The sequence below is a fragment of the Salvelinus fontinalis genome, chromosome 36 (genome assembly GCF_029448725.1).
Source record: "Salvelinus fontinalis isolate EN_2023a chromosome 36, ASM2944872v1, whole genome shotgun sequence".
Lineage (NCBI taxonomy): Eukaryota > Metazoa > Chordata > Actinopteri > Salmoniformes > Salmonidae > Salvelinus > Salvelinus fontinalis.
Window position 1 is genome coordinate 33,608,765 of NC_074700.1, and position 22,000 is coordinate 33,630,764.

At 44.0% G+C, this 22,000-nt stretch overlaps 1 protein-coding gene across 1 annotated transcript; it reads left to right on the forward strand.

The window, feature by feature from the left end:
• Positions 1 to 1,190: 1,190 nt before the first annotated feature.
• Positions 1,191 to 21,408, forward strand: LOC129835628 (high mobility group protein B2-like). The gene is made up of 6 exons (XM_055901338.1): positions 1,191 to 1,299; positions 1,933 to 2,096; positions 3,468 to 3,619; positions 6,808 to 6,866; positions 18,958 to 19,073; positions 20,582 to 21,408. Exons 2-6 carry the CDS (start codon positions 1,947 to 1,949, stop codon positions 20,744 to 20,746), a joined length of 642 nt encoding a protein of 213 aa, XP_055757313.1. The 5' UTR covers positions 1,191 to 1,299; positions 1,933 to 1,946; the 3' UTR covers positions 20,747 to 21,408.
• Positions 21,409 to 22,000: the final 592 nt, after the last annotated feature.

The following is a 22,000-nucleotide window of genomic DNA, read 5'->3' on the forward strand; positions in this document are numbered from 1 at the left end:
ACAGCACCACTCACAGGCAGTCATTAGTAACAGCACCACTCGCAGGCCCTCCAGGCAGTCATTAGTAACAGCACCACTCACAGGCAGTCATTAGTAACAGCACCACTCTCAGGCCCTCCAGGTAGTCATTAGTAACAGCACCACCCTCAGGCACAAGGTGCACCTGTGTAATGACTTTATTTTATTTGAACCAAATACTGCAGTGACACCTCTTGCACTGAGATGCAGTATCTTAGACCATTGCGCCACTCGGGAGCCCAATGATCATGCTGTTTAATCAGCTTCTAGATACGCCACACCTGTCAGGTGGATGGATTATCTTGTCAAAGGACAAATGGTCACTAACAGGGATAAAAACACATTTTGAGAGAAATACGTTTGTTTTTTTATGAACATTTCTGGGATCTTTAATTTCAGCCCATGGAACAAGAGCCCAGCACTTGGGCTCATGAGTGTCGCAGTGGTCTAAGGCACTGCATCTCAGTGCTTGAGGTGTCACTACAGACACCCTGGTTCGAATCCAGGCTGTATCACAACTGGCCATGATTGGGAGTCCCATAGGGCGGTGCACAATTGGCCCAGCGTAGTCTGGGTTTGGCTGCTGTAGGCTGTCATTGTAAATAAGAATTTGTTCTTAATTAACTGACTTACCTAGATAAATAAAGGTTACATTTTTTTTAAATTATGTTGCTTTTATATTTTTGTTCGATATAGGAAACCAAAGCAGAGGCAACGTCAATTACCACTTCACCCCATAGACATTAAGACCAGCTTCACCCCTCTGGCCAAAGTGAGCCAGAAAGGATTCCAAACTCTAGGCTCTTGTCTTGTTAGTAAGGTGGAGATATGATGAAGGGATTCAAAACAATAAAAAAGAGAAGTAAGTAAGTACTGTTGTCAATCAGCTAGTAATAAACTATCACAGACCCTCGCAAAAAAAACATCAGAATAACAATATTAGTCCATCTACCGCGTACCCACCGCGTACCCACCGCGTTCAACAAGGGCGAAAATCTGCCGCACGGCATGCAGTAGTCGGCGTTGGCTCTTTTGGGACCAAATCGAGGCGGAATCGAACGCTCCCTGGCCAATCAGGAACGAGTCTCCGCCCATCTCAACACTCGGGTCCCCGCCCCCAGGATTCGAGTGACGGTAATCAGCCAACGGGGGCGTGGCCTGGGGGCGGGTCTGAGCTCCATCCAGTTTGAACCTCTATCAACTGGCCTCCGTAGCAAAGCACACAGCGTCGACAACAACAACAACAACGCGAGACGAATTATTGCTATCTGACCGGTTAAAGTAAGTCATGGAAAAGATTACCCGTTAGTAGTAGTGAAATCCTTTTTTTCTACATGAAGCCATTTAATGAAAAATGTTCCTGAATAATTGTAGAAAACGTTAGTTTCCCCCCTTACATGTTTTTCTCGTATTTTTCTGCTAAGTTACTGTACCGTTAACTGTTAACGTTACTGTACATTAACGTTAGCTAACTACAGAGCGATCCACTGAAACGTTACGTAGCTACATCTACATTTTACATGTAGTTAAAGTAAAAATAAACTTGCCTGAGGATTACTAATTTGATTACTCATATTTTTTCACACTAGCTAACGTTAACTAGCCATAGGCTAGCAACGTTAGCATCTTTAGCATAAATGCTAGCGCTGGGGGATGGGATGAGTTAGCAGCGCGTTAGGCGGGAAGCAAATGGTGGGCCCATTGTTCTCAACGAGCTAGCATGCTAGGTGGCGGCTAACTAGGCTAACCTCACTGCAAACCCTATACAGTCTAAGCTGCACACTGGTCTACACTTTTATTACGACATTTTATCTGACGTAGAGCCTAGCTGATTAGCCACTTTAGTTAGATGCTCTTGCATTAAAAACGTTATTATTGTAGTTAATAAATGTCTATTTTCTCCCCGTGTATCAGTCAGTCTTGTCACCATGGTGAAAGGGGACGTGAATAAACCCAAGGGCAAGACGTCAGCCTACGCCTTCTTCGTCCAGACCTGCCGGGAGGAACAGAAGATTAAACAACCCGACCAGTCGGTCAACTTCGCAGAGTTCTCCAAGCAGTGTTCGGAGAGATGGAGGGTACATTACATTTACATTTAAGTCATTTAGCAGACGCTCTTATCCAGAGCGACTTACAAATTGGTGCATTCACCTAATGATATCCAGTGGAACAACCACTTTACAATAGTGCATCAGATCTTTTAAGGGGGGGGGGGGGGGGGCAGAAGGATTGCTTTATCCTAGGTATTCCTTGAAGAGGTGGGGTTTCAGGTGTCTCCGGAAGGTGGTGATTGACTCCGCTGTCCTGGCGTCGTGAGGGAGTTTGTTCCACCATTGGGGTGCCAGAGCAGCGAACAGTTTTGACTGGGCTGAGCGGGAACTGTACTTCCTCAGTGGTAGGGAGGCGAGCAGGCCAGAGGTGGATGAACGCAGTGCCCTTGTTTGGGTGTAGGGCCTGATCAGAGCCTGAAGGTACTGAGGTGCCGTTCCCCTCACAGCTCCGTAGGCAAGCACCATGGTCTTGTAGCGGATGCGAGCTTCAACTGGAAGCCAGTGGAGAGAGCGGAGGAGCGGGGTGACGTGAGAGAACTTGGGAAGGTTGAACACCAGACGGGCTGCGGCGTTCTGGATGAGTTGTAGGGGTTTAATGGCACAGGCAGGGAGCCCAGCCAGCAGCGAGTTGCAGTAATCCAGACGGGAGATGACAAGTGCCTGGATTAGGACCTGCGCCGCTTCCTGTGTGAGGCAGGGTCGTACTCTGCGGATGTTGTAGAGCATGAACCTACAGGAACGGGCCACCGCCTTGATGTTGGTGGAGAACGACAGGGTGTTGTCCAGGATCACGCCAAGGTTCTTAGCGCTCTGGGAGGAGGACACAATGGAGTTGTCAACCGTGATGGCGAGATCATGGAACGGACAGTCCTTCCCCGGGAGGAAGAGCAGCTCCGTCTTGCCGAGGTTCAGCTTGAGGTGGTGATCCGTCATCCACACTGATATGTCTGCCAGACATGCAGAGATGCGATTCGCCACCTGGTCATCAGAAGGGGGAAAGGAGAAGATTAATTGTGTGTCGTCTGCATAGCAATGATAGGAGAGACCATGTGAGGTTATGACAGAGCCAAGTGACTTGGTGTATAGCGAGAATAGGAGAGAGCCTAGAACAGAGCCCTGGGGGACACCAGTGGTGAGAGCGCGTGGTGAGGAGACAGATTCTCGCCACGCCACCTGGTAGGAGCGACCTGTCAGGTAGGACGCAATCCAAGCGTGGGCCGCGCCGGAGATGCCCAACTCGGAGAGGGTGGAGAGGAGGATCTGATGGATCTGAGGATCCTCAGATCCATCTGATGGATCTGAGGATCTTAATACACGCATCACAGGGTGTTATAACACCGTGTCTGTTATAACGGTGTGTGTGTGTAATAAAGAAGTTATAACTGAGTTTGTGTGTAGGCTTCCACTGCGAATGACAAGCGTCGTTTTGAGGACATGGCGAAGAACGACAAGGTGCGTTATGAGAGGGACATGAGGGTGTACGTGCCCCCCAAGGGGATGGCCAAGAGTGGTAGGAAGAAGAAGGACCCCAACGCTCCAAAACGACCCCCGTGAGTCACACACTACTACTGTATATCCATCACATATGACCTGCTTCACTCTAACCCTCCATCACATATAACCTGCTTCACTCTAACCCTCCCTCCATCACATATAACCTGCTTCCCTCTAACTCTCCCTCCGTCACATATAACCTGCTTCACTCTTACCCTCCATCACATATAACCTGCTTCACTCTAACCCTCCATCACATATGACCTGCTTCCATCTAACCCTCCCTCCATCACATATGACCTGCTTCCCTCTAACTCTCCATCCGTCACATATAACCTGCTTCCCTCTAATCCTCCCTCCATCACATATGACCTGCTTCCCTCTAACCCTCCCTCCATCACATATGACCTGCTTCCCTCTAACCCTCCCTCCATCACATATTACCTGCTTCACTCTAGCCCTCCTCCATCCATCACATATGACCTGCTTCCCTCTGGTCTTCCTCCATCATTACATATCATCTGCTTCCCTCTAACCCTCCTCCGTCCATCACATATGACCTGCTTCCCTCTAACTCCTCCCTCCATCACATATTACCTGCTTCACTCTAGCCCTCCTCCATCCATCACATATGACCTGCTTCCCTCTGGTCTTCCTCCATCATTACATATCATCTGCTTCCCTCTAACCCTCCTCCGTCCATAACATATGACCTGCTTCCCTCTAACCCTCCTCCCTCCATAACATATGACCTGTTTCCCTCTAACCCTCCTCCCTCCATAACATATTACCTGTTTCCCTCTAACTCTCCTCCCTCCATAACAAATTACCTGTTTCCCTCTAACTCTCCTCTGTCCATAACATATGACCTGCTTCCCTCTAACCCTCCTCCCTCCATAACATATGACCTGTTTCCCTCTAACTCTCCTCCCTCCATAACATATGAACTGCTTCCCTCTAACCCTCCTCCCTCCATAACAAATGACCTGTTTCCCTCCAACTCTCTCCCTCCATCACATATGACCTGCTTCCATCTAACCCTCCCTCCATCACATATGACCTGCTTCCCTCTAACCCTCCCTCCATCACATATGACCTGCTTCCCTCTAACCCTCCCTCCATCACATATGACCTGCTTCCCTCTAACCCTCCCTCCATCACATATGACCTGCTTCCCTCTAACTCTCCTCCCTCACTCCATCACATATTACCTGCTTCCCTCTGGTCTTCCTCCATCATTACATATCATCTGCTTCCCTCTAACTCTCCTCCGTCCATCACATATGACCTGCTTCCCTCTAACCCTCCTCCCTCCATAACATATGACCTGTTTCCCTCCAACTCTCTCCCTCCATAACATATGAACTGCTTCCCTCTAACCCTCCTTCCTCCATAACATATGACCTGCTTCCCTCTAACTCTCCTCCCTCCATAACATATGACCTGCTTCCCTCTAACTCTCCTCTGTCCATAACATATGACCTGCTTCCCTCTAACCCTCCTCCCTCCATACCAAATTACCTGTTTCCCTCCAACTCTCTCCCTCCATAACATATGACCTGTTTCCCTCTAACCCTCCCTCCATCACATATAACCTGCTTCCCTCTAACTCTCCCTCCGTCACATATAACCTGCTTCCCTCTAACCCTCCATCACATATAACCTGCTTCCCTCTAACCCTCCTCCCTCCATCACATATGACCTGCTTCCCTCTAACCCTCCTCCCTCCATAACATATGACCTGTTTCCCTCTAACTCTCCTTCCTCCATCACATATGACCTGTTTCCCTCTAACTCTCCTCCGTCCCTAACATATGACCTGCTTCCCTCTAACCCTCCTCCCTCCATAACATATGACCTGCTTCCCTCTAACCCTCCCTCCATCACATGTGACCTGCTTCACTATAACCCTCCTCCCTCCATAACATATGACCTGCTTCCCTCTAACCCTCCCCCCTCCATAACATATGACCTGCTTCCCTCTAACTCTCCTCCCTCCATAACATATGACCTGCTTCCCTCTAACTCTCCTCCCTCCATAACATATGACCTGCTTCCCTCTAACTCTCCTCCCTCCATAACATATGACCTGCTTCCCTCTAACTCTCCTCCCTCCATAACATATGACCTGCTTCCCTCTAACTCTCCTCCCTCCATAACATATGACCTGCTTCCCTCTAACCCTCCTCCCTCCATAACATATGACCTGCTTCCCTCTAACTCCTTCCTCCATAACATATGACCTGTTTCCCTCCAACTCTCTCCCTCCATAACATATGACCTGCTTCACTCTAACCCTCCCTACATCACATATGACCTGCTTCCCTCTAACCCTCCCTCCATCACATATGACCTGCTTCACTCTAACCCTCCTCCCTCCATAACATATGACCTGCTTCACTCTAACCCTCCCTACATCACATATGACCTGCTTCACTCTAACCCTCCCTACATCACATATGACCTGCTTCCCTCTAACCCTCCCTCCATAACATATGACCTGCTTCGCTCTAACCCTCCTCCCTCCATAACATATGACCTGCTTCCCTCTAACTCTCCTTCCTCCATAACATATGACCTGCTTCCCTCTAACTCGCCTCCCTCCATAACATATGACCTGCTTCCCTCTAACTCTCCTTCCTCCATAACATATGACCTGTTTCCCTCTAACTCTCCTTCCTCCATAACATATGACCTGCTTCCCTCTAACTCTCCTCCCTCCATAACATATGACCTGCTTCTCTCTAACCCTCCTCCCTCCATAACATATGACCTGCTTCCCTCTAACTCTCCTTCCTCCATAACATATGACCTGCTTCCCTCTAACTCTCCTTCCTCCATAACATATGACCTGCTTCCCTCTAACTCTCCTTCCTCCATAACATATGACCTGCTTCCCTCTAACTCTCCTTCCTCCATAACATATGACCTGCTTCCCTCTAACCCTCCTCCCTCCATAACATATGACCTGCTTCTCTCTAACCCTCCTCCCTCCATAACATATGACCTGCTTCCCTCTAACTCTCCTTCCTCCATAACATATGACCTGTTTCCCTCTAACTCTCCTTCCTCCATCACATATGACCTGCTTCCCTCTAACTCTCCTTCCTCCATAACATATGACCTGCTTCCCTCTAACTCTCCTTCCTCCATAACATATGACCTGCTTCCCTCTAACTCTCCTTCCTCCATAACATATGACCTGCTTCCCTCTAACTCTCCTTCCTCTTCCTCCGTCCCTCAGGTCTGCCTTTTTTGTGTTCTCAGCAGAGTTCCGTCCGACGGTCAAACAGGAGTTCCCAGGTACACTAATGATGGTAGTATTACTACCAGGGTCACTAATGATGATAGTATTACTACCAGGAGTTCCCAGGTACACTAATGATGGTAGTATTACTACCAGGAGTTCCCAGGGTCACTAATGATGGTAGTATTACTACCAGGAGCTCCCAGGGTCACTAATGATGGTAGTATTACTACCAGGGTCACTAATGATGGTAGTATTACTACCAGGGTCACTAATGATGGTAGTATTACTACCAGGGTCACTAATGATGGTAGTATTACTACCAGGGTCACTAATGATGGTAGTATTACTACCAGGGTCACCAATGATGGTAGTATTACTACCAGGGTCACTAATGATGGTAGTATTACTACCAGGAGTTCCCAGGGTCACTAATGATGGTAGTATTACTACCAGGAGTTCCCAGGGTCACTAATGATGGTAGTATTACTACCAGGGTCACTAATGATGGTAGTATTACTACCAGGGTCACCAATGATGGTAGTATTACTACCAGGAGTTCCCAGGGTCACTAATGATGGTAGTATTACTACCAGGAGTTCCCAGGGTCACTAATGATGGTAGTATTACTACCAGGGTCACTAATGATGGTAGTATTACTACCAGGGTCACTAATGATGGTAGTATTACTACCAGGGTCACTAATGATGGTAGTATTACTACCAGGGTCACTAATGATGGTAGTATTACTACCAGGGTCACTAATGATGGTAGTATTACTACCAGGGTCACTAATGACGGTAGTATTACTACCAGGAGTTCCCAGGGTCACTAATGATGGTAGTATTACTACCAGGAGTTCCCAGGGTCACTAATGATGGTAGTATTACTACCAGGGTCACCAATGATGGTAGTATTACTACCAGGGTCACTAATGATGGTAGTATTACTACCAGGGTCACTAATGATGGTAGTATTACTACCAGGGTCACTAATGATGGTAGTATTACTACCAGGGTCACTAATGATGGTAGTATTACTACCAGGGTCACTAATGATGGTAGTATTACTACCAGGGTCACTAATGATGGTAGTATTACTACCAGGGTCACTAATGATGGTAGTATTACTACCAGGGTCACTAATGATGGTAGTATTACTACCAGGGTCACTAATGATGGTAGTATTACTACCAGGGTCACTAATGATGGTAGTATTACTACCAGGGTCACTAATGATGGTAGTATTACTACCGGGGTCACTAATGATGGTAGTATTACTACCAGGGTCACTAATGATGGTAGTATTACTACCAGGGTCACTAATGATGGTAGTATTACTACCAGGGTCACTAATGATGGTAGTATTACTACCGGGGTCACTAATGATGGTAGTATTACTACCAGGGTCACTAATGATGGTAGTATTACTACCAGGGTCACTAATGATGGTAGTATTACTACCAGGGTCACTAATGATGGTAGTATTACTACCAGGGTCACTAATGATGGTAGTAATATTACCAGGAGCTCCCAGGGTCACTAATGATGGTAGTATTACTACCAGGAGTTCCCAGGGTCACTAATGATGATCGTATTACTACCAGGGTCACTAATGATGGTAGTATTACTACCAGGAGCTCCCAGGGTCACTAATGATGGTAGTATTACTACCGGGGTCACTAATGATGGTAGTATTACCACCGGGAGTTCCCAGGGTCACTAATGATGGTAGTATTACTACCAGGAGTTCCCAGGGTCACTAATGATGGTAGTATTACTACCAGGGTCACTAATGATGGTAGTATTACTACCAGGAGTTCCCAGGGTCACTAATGACGATAGTATTACTACCAGGAGTTCCCAGGGTCACTAATGATGGTAGTATTACTACCAGGAGTTCCCAGGGTCACTAATGATGGTAGTATTACTACCAGGGTCACCAATGATGGTAGTATTACTACCAGGAGTTCCCAGGGTCACTAATGATGGTAGTATTACTACCGGGGTCACTAATGATGGTAGTATTACTACCAGGGTCACTAATGATGGTAGTATTACTACCAGGAGTTCCCAGGGTAAATAATGATGGTAGTATTACTACCAGGAGCTCCCAGGGTCACTAATGATGGTAGTATTACTACCAGGAGTTCCCAGGGTAACTAATGATGGTAGTATTACTACCAGGAGTTCCCAGGGTCGCTAATGATGGTAGTATTACTACCAGGAGTTCCCAGGGTCGCTAATGATGGTAGTATTACTACCAGGAGTTCCCAGGGTCACTAATGATGATCGTATTACTACCAGGAGTTCCCAGGGTCACTAATGATGGTAGTATTACTACCAGGGTCACTAATGATGGTAGTATTACTACCAGGAGCTCCCAGGGTCACTAATGATGGTAGTATTACTACCAGGAGTTCCCAGGGTCACTAATGATGGTAGTATTACTACCGGGGTCACTAATGATGGTAGTATTACCACCGGGAGTTCCCAGGGTCACTAATGATGGTAGTATTACTACCAGGAGTTCCCAGGGTCACTAATGACGATAGTATTACTACCAGGAGCTCCCAGGGTCACTAATGATGGTAGTATTACTACCAGGAGTTCCCAGGGTAACTAATGATGGTAGTATTACTACCAGGAGTTCCCAGGGTCGCTAATGATGGTAGTATTACTACCAGGAGTTCCCAGGGTCGCTAATGATGGTAGTATTACTACCAGGAGTTCCCAGGGTCACTAATGATGATCGTATTACTACCAGGGTCACTAATGATGGTAGTATTACTACCAGGAGCTCCCAGGGTCACTAATGATGGTAGTATTACTACCGGGGTCACTAATGATGGTAGTATTACCACCGGGAGTTCCCAGGGTCACTAATGATGGTAGTATTACTACCAGGAGTTCCCAGGGTCACTAATGATGGTAGTATTACTACCAGGGTCACTAATGATGGTAGTATTACTACCAGGAGTTCCCAGGGTCACTAATGACGATAGTATTACTACCAGGAGTTCCCAGGGTCACTAATGATGGTAGTATTACTACCAGGAGTTCCCAGGGTCACTAATGATGGTAGTATTACTACCAGGGTCACCAATGATGGTAGTATTACTACCAGGAGTTCCCAGGGTCACTAATGATGGTAGTATTACTACCAGGGTCACCAATGATGGTAGTATTACTACCAGGGTCACTAATGATGGTAGTATTACTACCAGGGTCACTAATGATGGTAGTATTACTACCAGGGTCACTAATGATGGTAGTATTACTACCAGGGTCACTAATGATGGTAGTATTACTACCAGGGTCACTAATGATGGTAGTATTACTACCAGGGTCACTAATGATGGTAGTATTACTACCAGGGTCACTAATGATGGTAGTATTACTACCAGGGTCACTAATGATGGTAGTATTACTACCAGGGTCACTAATGATGGTAGTATTACTACCAGGGTCACTAATGATGGTAGTATTACTACCAGGGTCACTAATGATGGTAGTATTACTACCGGGGTCACTAATGATGGTAGTATTACTACCAGGGTCACTAATGATGGTAGTATTACTACCAGGGTCACTAATGATGGTAGTATTACTACCAGGGTCACTAATGATGGTAGTATTACTACCGGGGTCACTAATGATGGTAGTATTACTACCAGGGTCACTAATGATGGTAGTATTACTACCAGGGTCACTAATGATGGTAGTATTACTACCAGGGTCACTAATGATGGTAGTATTACTACCAGGGTCACTAATGATGGTAGTAATATTACCAGGAGCTCCCAGGGTCACTAATGATGGTAGTATTACTACCAGGAGTTCCCAGGGTCACTAATGATGATCGTATTACTACCAGGGTCACTAATGATGGTAGTATTACTACCAGGAGCTCCCAGGGTCACTAATGATGGTAGTATTACTACCGGGGTCACTAATGATGGTAGTATTACCACCGGGAGTTCCCAGGGTCACTAATGATGGTAGTATTACTACCAGGAGTTCCCAGGGTCACTAATGATGGTAGTATTACTACCAGGGTCACTAATGATGGTAGTATTACTACCAGGAGTTCCCAGGGTCACTAATGACGATAGTATTACTACCAGGAGTTCCCAGGGTCACTAATGATGGTAGTATTACTACCAGGAGTTCCCAGGGTCACTAATGATGGTAGTATTACTACCAGGGTCACCAATGATGGTAGTATTACTACCAGGAGTTCCCAGGGTCACTAATGATGGTAGTATTACTACCGGGGTCACTAATGATGGTAGTATTACTACCAGGGTCACTAATGATGGTAGTATTACTACCAGGAGTTCCCAGGGTAAATAATGATGGTAGTATTACTACCAGGAGCTCCCAGGGTCACTAATGATGGTAGTATTACTACCAGGAGTTCCCAGGGTAACTAATGATGGTAGTATTACTACCAGGAGTTCCCAGGGTCGCTAATGATGGTAGTATTACTACCAGGAGTTCCCAGGGTCGCTAATGATGGTAGTATTACTACCAGGAGTTCCCAGGGTCACTAATGATGATCGTATTACTACCAGGAGTTCCCAGGGTCACTAATGATGGTAGTATTACTACCAGGGTCACTAATGATGGTAGTATTACTACCAGGAGCTCCCAGGGTCACTAATGATGGTAGTATTACTACCAGGAGTTCCCAGGGTCACTAATGATGGTAGTATTACTACCGGGGTCACTAATGATGGTAGTATTACCACCGGGAGTTCCCAGGGTCACTAATGATGGTAGTATTACTACCAGGAGTTCCCAGGGTCACTAATGACGATAGTATTACTACCAGGAGCTCCCAGGGTCACTAATGATGGTAGTATTACTACCAGGAGTTCCCAGGGTAACTAATGATGGTAGTATTACTACCAGGAGTTCCCAGGGTCGCTAATGATGGTAGTATTACTACCAGGAGTTCCCAGGGTCGCTAATGATGGTAGTATTACTACCAGGAGTTCCCAGGGTCACTAATGATGATCGTATTACTACCAGGGTCACTAATGATGGTAGTATTACTACCAGGAGCTCCCAGGGTCACTAATGATGGTAGTATTACTACCGGGGTCACTAATGATGGTAGTATTACCACCGGGAGTTCCCAGGGTCACTAATGATGGTAGTATTACTACCAGGAGTTCCCAGGGTCACTAATGATGGTAGTATTACTACCAGGGTCACTAATGATGGTAGTATTACTACCAGGAGTTCCCAGGGTCACTAATGACGATAGTATTACTACCAGGAGTTCCCAGGGTCACTAATGATGGTAGTATTACTACCAGGAGTTCCCAGGGTCACTAATGATGGTAGTATTACTACCAGGGTCACCAATGATGGTAGTATTACTACCAGGAGTTCCCAGGGTCACTAATGATGGTAGTATTACTACCAGGGTCACTAATGATGGTAGTATTACTACCAGGGTCACTAATGATGGTAGTATTACTACCAGGGTCACTAATGATGGTAGTATTACTACCAGGGTCACTAATGATGGTAGTATTACTACCAGGGTCACTAATGATGGTAGTATTACTACCAGGGTCACTAATGATGGTAGTATTACTACCAGGGTCACTAATGATGGTAGTATTACTACCAGGGTCACTAATGATGGTAGTATTACTACCAGGGTCACTAATGATGGTAGTATTACTACCAGGGTCACTAATGATGGTAGTATTACTACCAGGGTCACTAATGACGGTAGTATTACTACCAGGAGTTCCCAGGGTCACTAATGATGGTAGTATTACTACCAGGAGTTCCCAGGGTCACTAATGATGGTAGTATTACTACCAGGGTCACCAATGATGGTAGTATTACTACCAGGAGTTCCCAGGGTCACTAATGATGGTAGTATTACTACCAGGGTCACTAATGATGGTAGTATTACTACCAGGGTCACTAATGATGGTAGTATTACTACCAGGGTCACTAATGATGGTAGTATTACTACCAGGGTCACTAATGATGGTAGTATTACTACCAGGGTCACTAATGATGGTAGTATTACTACCAGGGTCACTAATGATGGTAGTATTACTACCAGGGTCACTAATGATGGTAGTATTACTACCAGGGTCACTAATGATGGTAGTATTACTACCAGGGTCACTAATGACAGTAGTAGTAGTGACAGTAGTAGTAGTGGTGACAGTAGTAGTAGTAGTGACAGTAGTAGTAGTAGTAACAGTAGTAGTAGTAGTGGTAACTATAGCCCAGTAGTAGTAGTAGTAGTAGTGGTGACTATAGCCCAGTAGTAGTAGTGACAGTAGTAGTACTATTAGTAGTAGTAGTATTAGTGACAGTAGTAGCAGTAGTAGTGACAGTAGTAGTAGTAGTGACAGTAGTAGTAGTAGTAGTATTGGTGGCAGCAGTAGTAGTATTAGTGACAGTAGTAGCAGTAGTAGTAGTAGTGACAGTAGTAGTAGTATTAGTAGTAGTGACAGTAGTATTCGTGACAGTAGTAGCAGTAGTAGTGACAGTAGTAGTAGTGACAGTAGTAGTAGTAGTGACAGTAGTAGTAGTAGTAGTGACAGTAGTAGTAGTAGTAGTAGTAGTAGTGACAGTAGTAGCAGTGACAGTAGTAGTGACAGTAGTAGTATTCGTGACAGCAGTAGTAGTAGTAGTGACAGTAGTAGTAGTGACATTAGTAACAGTAGTAGTAGTAGTAGTGACAGTAGTAGCAGTAGTAGTAGTAGTGACAGTAGTAGTAGTAGTAGTAGTAGTGACAGTAGTAGTAGTAGTAGTGACAGTAGTAGTAGTAGTGACTATAGCCCAGTAGTATTAGTGACAGTAGTAGTAGTAGTAGTGACAGTAGTAGCAGTAGTAGTAGTAGTAGTGACTATAGCCCAGTAGTAGTAGTAGTAGTAGTAGTGACTATAGCCCAGTAGTAGTAGTAGTAGTAGTGACTATAGCCCAGTAGTAGTAGTAGTAGTAGTAGTAGTAGTAGTAGTAGTAGTGACTATAGCCCAGTAGTAGTAGTAGTAGTGACTATAGCCCAGTAGTAGTTTAGTAGTAGTAGTAGTAGTAGTTACTATAGCCCAGTAGTAGTAGTAGTGACTATAGCCCAGTAGTAGTAGTAGTAGTAGTGACTATAGCCCAGTAGTAGTAGTAGTAGTAGTAGTGACTATAGCCCAGTAGTAGTAGTAGTAGTAGTAACAGTAGTAGTAGTAGTAGTAGTAGTGACTATAGCCCAGTAGTAGTAGTAGTAGTAGTAGTGACTATAGCCCAGTAGTAGTAGTAGTGACTATAGCCCAGTAGTAGTAGTAGTAGTAGTAGTGACTATAGCCCAGTAGTAGTAGTGACAGTAGTAGTAGTAGTACTATTAGTAGTAGTAGTAGTGACAGTAGTAGCAGTAGTAGTGACAGTAGTAGTAGTAGTGACAGTAGTAGTAGTAGTAGTATTGGTGGCAGCAGTAGTAGTATTAGTGACAGTAGTAGCAGTAGTAGTAGTAGTGACAGTAGTAGTAGTATTAGTAGCAGTAGTAGTAGTAGTGACAGTAGTATTCGTGACAGTAGTAGCAGTAGTAGTGACAGTAGTAGTAGTGACAGTAGTAGCAGCAGTAGTAGTAGTAGTGACAGTAGTAGTAGAATTAGTGACAGTAGTAGTAGTATTAGTAGTAGTGACAGTAGTAGTGACAGTAGTAGTATTCGTGACAGCAGTAGTAGTAGTAGTGACAGTAGTAGTAGTAGTAGTGACATTAGTAACAGTAGTGGTAGTAGTAGTAGTAGTAGTAGTGGCAGTAGTAGTAGTAGTGACAGTAGTAGTAGTAGTAGTAGTAGTGACAATAGTAGTAGTAGTAGTAGTGACAGTAGTAGTAGTAGTAGTAGTAGTAGTGACAGTAGTAGTAGTAGTGACTATAGCCCAGTAGTATTAGTGACAGTAGTAGTAGTAGTAGTGACAGTAGTGACAGTAGTAGTAGTAGTGACTATAGCCCAGTAGTAGTAGTAGTAGTGACTATAGCCCAGTAGTAGTAGTAGTGGTAGTGACTATAGCCCAGTAGTAGTAGTAGTAGTAGTAGTAGTAGTGACAGTAGTAGTGACTATAGCCCAGTAGTAGTAGTAGTAGTAGTAGTAGTAGTAGTAGTAGTGACTATAGCCCAGTAGTAGTAGTAGTAGTAGTGACTATAGCCCAGTAGTAGTAGTAGTGACTATAGCCCAGTAGTATTAGTAGTAGTAGTAGTAGTAGTGACTATAGCCCAGTAGTAGTAGTAGTAGTAGTAGTGACTATAGCCCAGTAGTAGTAGTAGTAACAGTAGTAGTAGTAGTGACTATAGCCCAGTAGTAGTAGTAGTAGTAGTAGTAGTAGTAGTAGTAGTAGTAGTAGTAGTAGTAGTAGTAGTAGTAGTGACTATAGCCCAGTAGTAGTAGTAGTAGTAGTAGTAGTAGTGACTATAGCCCAGTAGTAGTAGTAGTAGTAGTAGTAACAGTAGTAGTAGTAGTAGTAGTAGTGACTATAGCCCAGTAGTAGTAGTAGTAGTAGTAGTAACAGTAGTAGTAGTAGTAGTAGTAGTAGTAGTAGTAGTAGTAGTAGTAGTAGTAGTGACAGTAGTAGTAGTAGTAGTAGTGACTATAGCCCAGTAGTAGTAGTAGTAGTAGTGGTGACAGTAGTAGTAGTAGTAGTAGTGACTATAGCCCAGTAGTAGTAGTAGTAGTAGTAGTAGTGACTATAGCCCAGTAGTAGTAGTAGTGACTATAGCCCAGTAGTAGTAGTAGTAGTGACTATAGCCCAGTAGTAGTAGTAGTAGCAGTAGTAGCAGTAGTAGTAGTGACTATGGCCCAGTAGTAGTAGTAGTAACAGTAGTAGTAGTAGTAGTAGTGACTATAGCCCAGTAGTAGTAGTAGTAGTAGTAGTAGTAGTAGTAGTAGTAGTAGTAGTGACTATAGCCCAGTAGTAGTAGTAGTGACTATAGCCCAGTAGTAGTAGTAGTAGTAGTAGTAGTAGTAGTAGTAGTAGTAGTAGTAGTAGTAGTAGTAGTAGTAGTAGTAGTAGTGACTATAGCCCAGTAGTAGTAGTAGTAGCAGTAGTAGCAGTAGTAGTAGTAGTGACTATAGCCCAGTAGTAGTAGTAGTGGTAGTAGTAGTTTTAGTAGTAGTAGTAGTGACTATAGCCCAGTAGTAGTAGTAGTAGTAGTAGTAGTAGTGACTATAGCCCAGTAGTAGTAGTAGTAGTAGTAGTAGTAGTGACAGTAGTAGTAGTAGTGACTATAGCCCAGTAGTAGTAGTAGTGACAGTAGTAGTAGTAGTGACTATAGCCCAGTAGTAGTTGTAGTGACAGTAGTAGTAGTAGTAGTAGTGACTATAGCCCAGTAGTAGTAATGTATATACAGGTATAATAATGTACAGTTGAATTATGTACTGACTTGGTAGTAACATGTCTAACACTGTATTTGCTGAAACTAACCATGGAAATATACTGAACATTGTACATTCATAAACAGAATACTAAATCTGTGTTCATGTACAGTATATATACAGTTGAAGTTTGAAGTTTACATACACTTAGGTTGGAGTCATTAAAACTTGTTTTTCAACCACTCTACAAATTTCTTATTAACAAACTATAGTTTTGGCAAGTCCGTTAGGACATCTACTTTGTGCATGACACAAGTACTTTTTCCAACAATTGTTTACAGACAGATTATTTCACTGTATCACAATTCCAGTGGGTCATTAGTTTACATACACTAAGTTGACTATGCCTTTAAACAGCTTGGAAAATTCCAGAAAATGATGTCATGGCTTTAGAAGCTTCTGATAGGCTAATTTACATTGTTTTAGTCAATTGGAGGTGTACCTGTGGATGTATTTCAAGGCCTACCTTCAAACTATCTATATCCACAGTAAAACGAGTCCTATATCAACATAACCTGAAAGGCCGCTCAGCAAGGAAGAAGCCACTGCTCCAAAACCACCATTAAAAAAGCCAGACTACGGTTTGCAACTGCACATGGGGACAAATTTCGTAGTTTTTGGAGAAATGTCCTCTGGTCTGATGAAACAAAAATATAACTGTTTGGCCATAATGACCATCGTTATGTTTGGAGGAAAAAGGGGGAGGCTTGCAAGCCGAAGAACACCATCCCAACCGTGAAGCACGGGGGTGGCAGCATCATGTTGTGGGGTTGCTTTGCTGCAGGAGGGACTGGTGCACTTCACAAAATAGATGGCATCATGAGGAAGGAAAATTATGTGGATATATTGAAGCAAGACATCAGTCAGGAAGTTAAAGCTTGGTCACAAATGGGTCTTCCAAATGGACAATGACCCCAAGCATACTTCCAAAGTTGTGGCCAAATAGCTTAATAGCTTAAGGACAACAAAGTCAAGGTATTGGAGTGGCCATCACAAAGCCCTGACCTCAATCCTGTAGAAAATTAGTGGGCAGAACTGAAAAAATGTGTGTGAGCAAGGAGGCCTACAAACCTGACTCAGTTACACTCTGTCAGGAGGAATGGGCCAAAATTCACCCAACTTATCGTGGGAAGCTTGTGGAAGGCTACCCAAAATGTTTGACCCAAGTTAAACAATTTAAAGGCAATGCTACCAAATACTAATTGAGTGTATGTAAACTTCTCAACCACTGGGAATGTGATGAAAGAAATAAAAGCTGAAATAAATAATTCTCTCTACTAATATTCTGACATTTCACATTCTCAAAATAAAGTGGTGATCCTAACTGACCTAAAACAGGTAATTTTACTAGAATTAAATGTCAGGAATTGTGAAAAGCTGAGGTTAAATGTATTTGGCTGGGGTGTATGTAAACTTCTGACTTCAACTGTATATAATACTACCTCCTATAGAACAGCCTGGAGACAATAATATATACATTATATATATATACTACTAATACTGCTATTACTACTACTACCTCCTATAGAACAACCTGGAGATAATAATATATACATTATATATATATATATATATATATATATATATATATATACTGCTATTACTACTACTACTACCTCCTATAGAACAACCTGGAGATAATAATATATACATTATTAATATATATACTACTAATACTGCTATTACTACTACTACCTCCTATAGAACTTTCTGGAGACAATAATATATACATTATTAATATATATATATATATATATATACTAATACTGCTATTACTACTACTACCTCCTATAGAACAACCTGGAGACAATAATATATACATTATATATATATACTACTAATACTGCTATTACTACTACTACCTCCTATAGAACAGCCTGGAGACAATAATATATACATTATATATATATACTACTAATACTGCTATTACTACTACTACCTCCTATAGAACAGCCTGGAGACAATAATATATACATTATATATATATATATATATACTGCTATTACTACTACTACTACCTCCTATAGAACAGCCTGGAGACATTAATATATACATTATTAATATATATATATATATTTACATTTAAGTCATTTAGCAGACGCTCTTATCCAGAGCGACTTACAAATTGGATATATATATACTGCACATTTGTGGCCTGCTGGAGGTCATTTTGCAAGGCTCTGGCAGTGCTCCTCCTTGCACAAAGGCGGAGGTAGCGGTCCTGCTGCTGGGTTGTTGCCCTCCTATGGCCTCCTCCACGTCTCCTGATGTACTGGCCTGTCTCCTGGTAGGGCCTCCATGCTCTGGACACTACGCTGACAGACACAGCAAACCTTTTTGCCACAGCTCGCATTGATGTGCCATCCTGGATGAACTGCACTACCTGAGCCACTTGTGTGGGTTGTAGACTCCGTCTCATGCTACCACTAGAGTGAGAGCACCGCCAGCATTCAAAAGTGACCAAAACATCAGCCAGGAAGCATAGGAACTGAGAAGTGGTCTGTGGTCACCACCTGCAGAACCACTCCTTTATTGGGGGTGTCTTGCTAATTGCCTATAATTTCCACCTTTTGTCTATTCCATTTGCACAACAGCATGTGAAATTTATTGTCAATCAGTGTTGCTTCCTAAGTGGACAGTTTGATTTCACAGAAGTGTGATTGACTTGGAGTTACATTGTGTTGTTTAAGTGTTCCCTTTATTTTTTTGAGCAGTGTATATAATGTATATATTATTGTCTCCAGGCTGTTCTATAGGAGAGTGCGCTAAGAAGTTGGGGATCATGTGGGGTCAACAGTCTCCAACCCAGAAACAGCCGTTTGAAGAGAAGGCTCTCCGACTGAGGGAGAAATACGACAAGGTACAGGACGCTGCTACTGTTTAACACGGCTTCACATTAGCTTATTTACCCACTTGTCCTTTGGACAAGTAGGCCATATTTTTTGTTTGTCCAAAATCTCTGAAACACCATTTTTACACAATGCAAGGAACCACTTTTAAAAAATGCATTAGTATCTTTTTACCATAGAAAATCAGATCTACAGGGAATTTAGGAAGTGTTCAGACCCCTTTTTCCACATTTTGTGTGGATACACACAATTGACAAAACAAAAAATAATAATTTTTTGCAAATGTAAAAATAAAAAAAATATTTTGGGGAGAAAACGTCACATTGACATAAGTATTCAGACCCTTTACTCAGTACTTTGTTGAAGCATCTTTGGCAGTGATTACATCTTCTTGGGTCTGACGCTACAAGCTTGGCACACCTGTATTTGGGGAGTTTCTCCCATTCTTCTCTGCAGATCCTCTCAAGCTCTGTCAGGTTGGATGAGGAGCATCGCTGCACAGCTATTTACTGGTCTCTCCAGAGATGTTCGATCGGGTTCAAATCTGGGCTCTGGCTGGGCCACTCAAGGACATTCAGAGACTTGTCCCAAAGCCACTGCTGCGTTGTCTTGGCTGTGTGCTTAGGGTCGATGTCCTGTTGGAAGGTGAACCTTCGCCCCAGTCTGAGGTCCTGAGTGCTCTGGAGCAGGTTTTTATCAAGGATCTCTCTGTACTTTGCTCTGTTCATCTTTCCCTCGATCCTGACTAGTTTCCCAGTACCTGCCGCTGAATAACATCCCCACAGCATGATGCTGCCACCACCATGCTTCACCGTAGGGATGGTGACAGGTTTCCTCCAGACGTGACGCTTGGCATTCAGGCCAAAGAGTTCAATCTTTGTTTCATCAGACCAGAGAATCTTGTTTCTCATGGTTTGAGAGTCTTTAGGTGCCTTTTGGCAAACTCTAAGCAGGCTGTCATGTGCTTTTTACTGAGGAGTGGCCACTCTACCATAAAGGCTTGATTGGTGGATGCAGAGATGGTTGTCCTTCGGGAAGGTTCTCCCATCTCCACAGAGGAACTCTGGAGCTCTGTCAGAGTGACCTTAGGGTTCTTGGTCACCTCCCTGACCAAGGCCCTTCTCCCCCGATTGCTCAGTTTGGCCGAGCGGTCAGCTCTAAGAAGAGTCTTGGTGGTTCCAAACTTCTTCCATTTAAGAATGATGGAGGCCACTGTGTTCTTGGGGACCTTTAATACTGCAGAAATGTTTTTGCTTCAACTGTATTTTTTGGCACCCTTCCCCAGATCTGTGCCTCGACACCATCCTGTCTCGGAGCTCTACGGACAATTCCTTCGTCCTCATGGCTTGGTTTTTGCTCTGACATTTCAACTGTGGGTCCTTATATAGACAGGTGTATGATGGAAACAGGATGCACCTGAACTCAATTTTGAGTCTGAATACTTATGTAAATATGGTATGTGTTTTTGTGTTTTTATTTTTCATAAATTTGACAGCTGTACCCCATCATCTCTGTGTAGGATATGGCTGCTTACCGCTCCGGTGCGAACGTTAAGCGGGTGCCGATGCGACCCGGTCCCGGTGGCTCGTCCGGTATGATTCCCCACGCCATGGCCGGCGGCGACGACGATGACGACGACGACCTGGAGGACGATGATGACGAAGATGACGACGATGATGAGTAAAGCGTCAGCGTAGCGTTCGTGCCTGTTGGATTGGTGCGTTCGATTTAGCTCTTCGCCTGAGAGGGCGGAGTTTGCGCATTTTGAGACCGTTCCATTGGTCCTAAAGTGGAAACTCCGCCCTCTCAGGGTCGCGGCTAAAACGAACGAACCCCAGTTCCACCGGAATCCTAACGGGCCAGAGGAGGAATCTGATTGGCTGAAAGTTATGTGTGCCTGTCAGTGACCCTGCAGGGTTGAGGGCTGACCAGAGGTCAAGGGGTTAGTTAGAGCCGGACTGGACCAGACACGACCTACAGGGGACTCATAATATCACCGTGTAACTGAATAGTCGTCATCGCAAACATCCGTAACCCTGGAAACAGTTGCTGTGGGCCAACATGTCCAATAGCAGACCTCTGTTGGGAGCTGAATGTTGTGGGTGTCTTCATTCGGTGTTGCTGTTTGTAGAAGGTTGTCGTTGTTCCCAGGGTTGTGTGTGGTCCTAGTGGTGTTCAGGCTCTACAATATTATCACGTGTTGTAACAGAGCTGTGTGACGCTACAGACTCTTTTAAAATATACACTTTATTTTTTGTTTTTACATTTTTTTTTAATGGAAAAATGTGTCCTGAAACAATATGTAGAAATTGACTTTTATAATAAAAAACATTATGATTCTGAAAATGTTTTTTTGTGTATTATCTTGTTCCAACACTGACATGACGCAGTAAATGTAACAAATAATTAAAGAGCAGCAGTAAGATAACAATGTGGCGGCTATATACAGGGTGTTACGGTACAGAGTCAATGTGGAGGCTATATACAGGGTGTTACGGTACAGAGTCAATGTGGAGGCTATATACAGGGGGTACCGGTACAGAGTCAATGTGGAGACTATATACAGGGGGTACCGGTACAGAGTCAATGTGGAGGCTATATACAGGGGGTACCGTTACAGAGTCAATGTGGAGGCTATATACAGGGGGTACTGGTACAGAGTCAATGTGGAGGCTATGTACAGGGGGTACTGGTACAGAGTCAATGTGGAGACTATATACAGGGGGTACCGGTACAGAGTCAATGTGGAGGCTATATACAGGGGGTACCGTTACAGAGTCAATGTGGAGGCTATATACAGGGGGTACCGGTACAGAGTCAATGTGGAGGCTATATACAGGGGGTACCGGTACAGAGTCAATGTGGGGGTTATATACAGGGGGTACCGATACAGAGTCAATGTGGAGGCTATATACAGGGTGTTACGGTACAGAGTCAA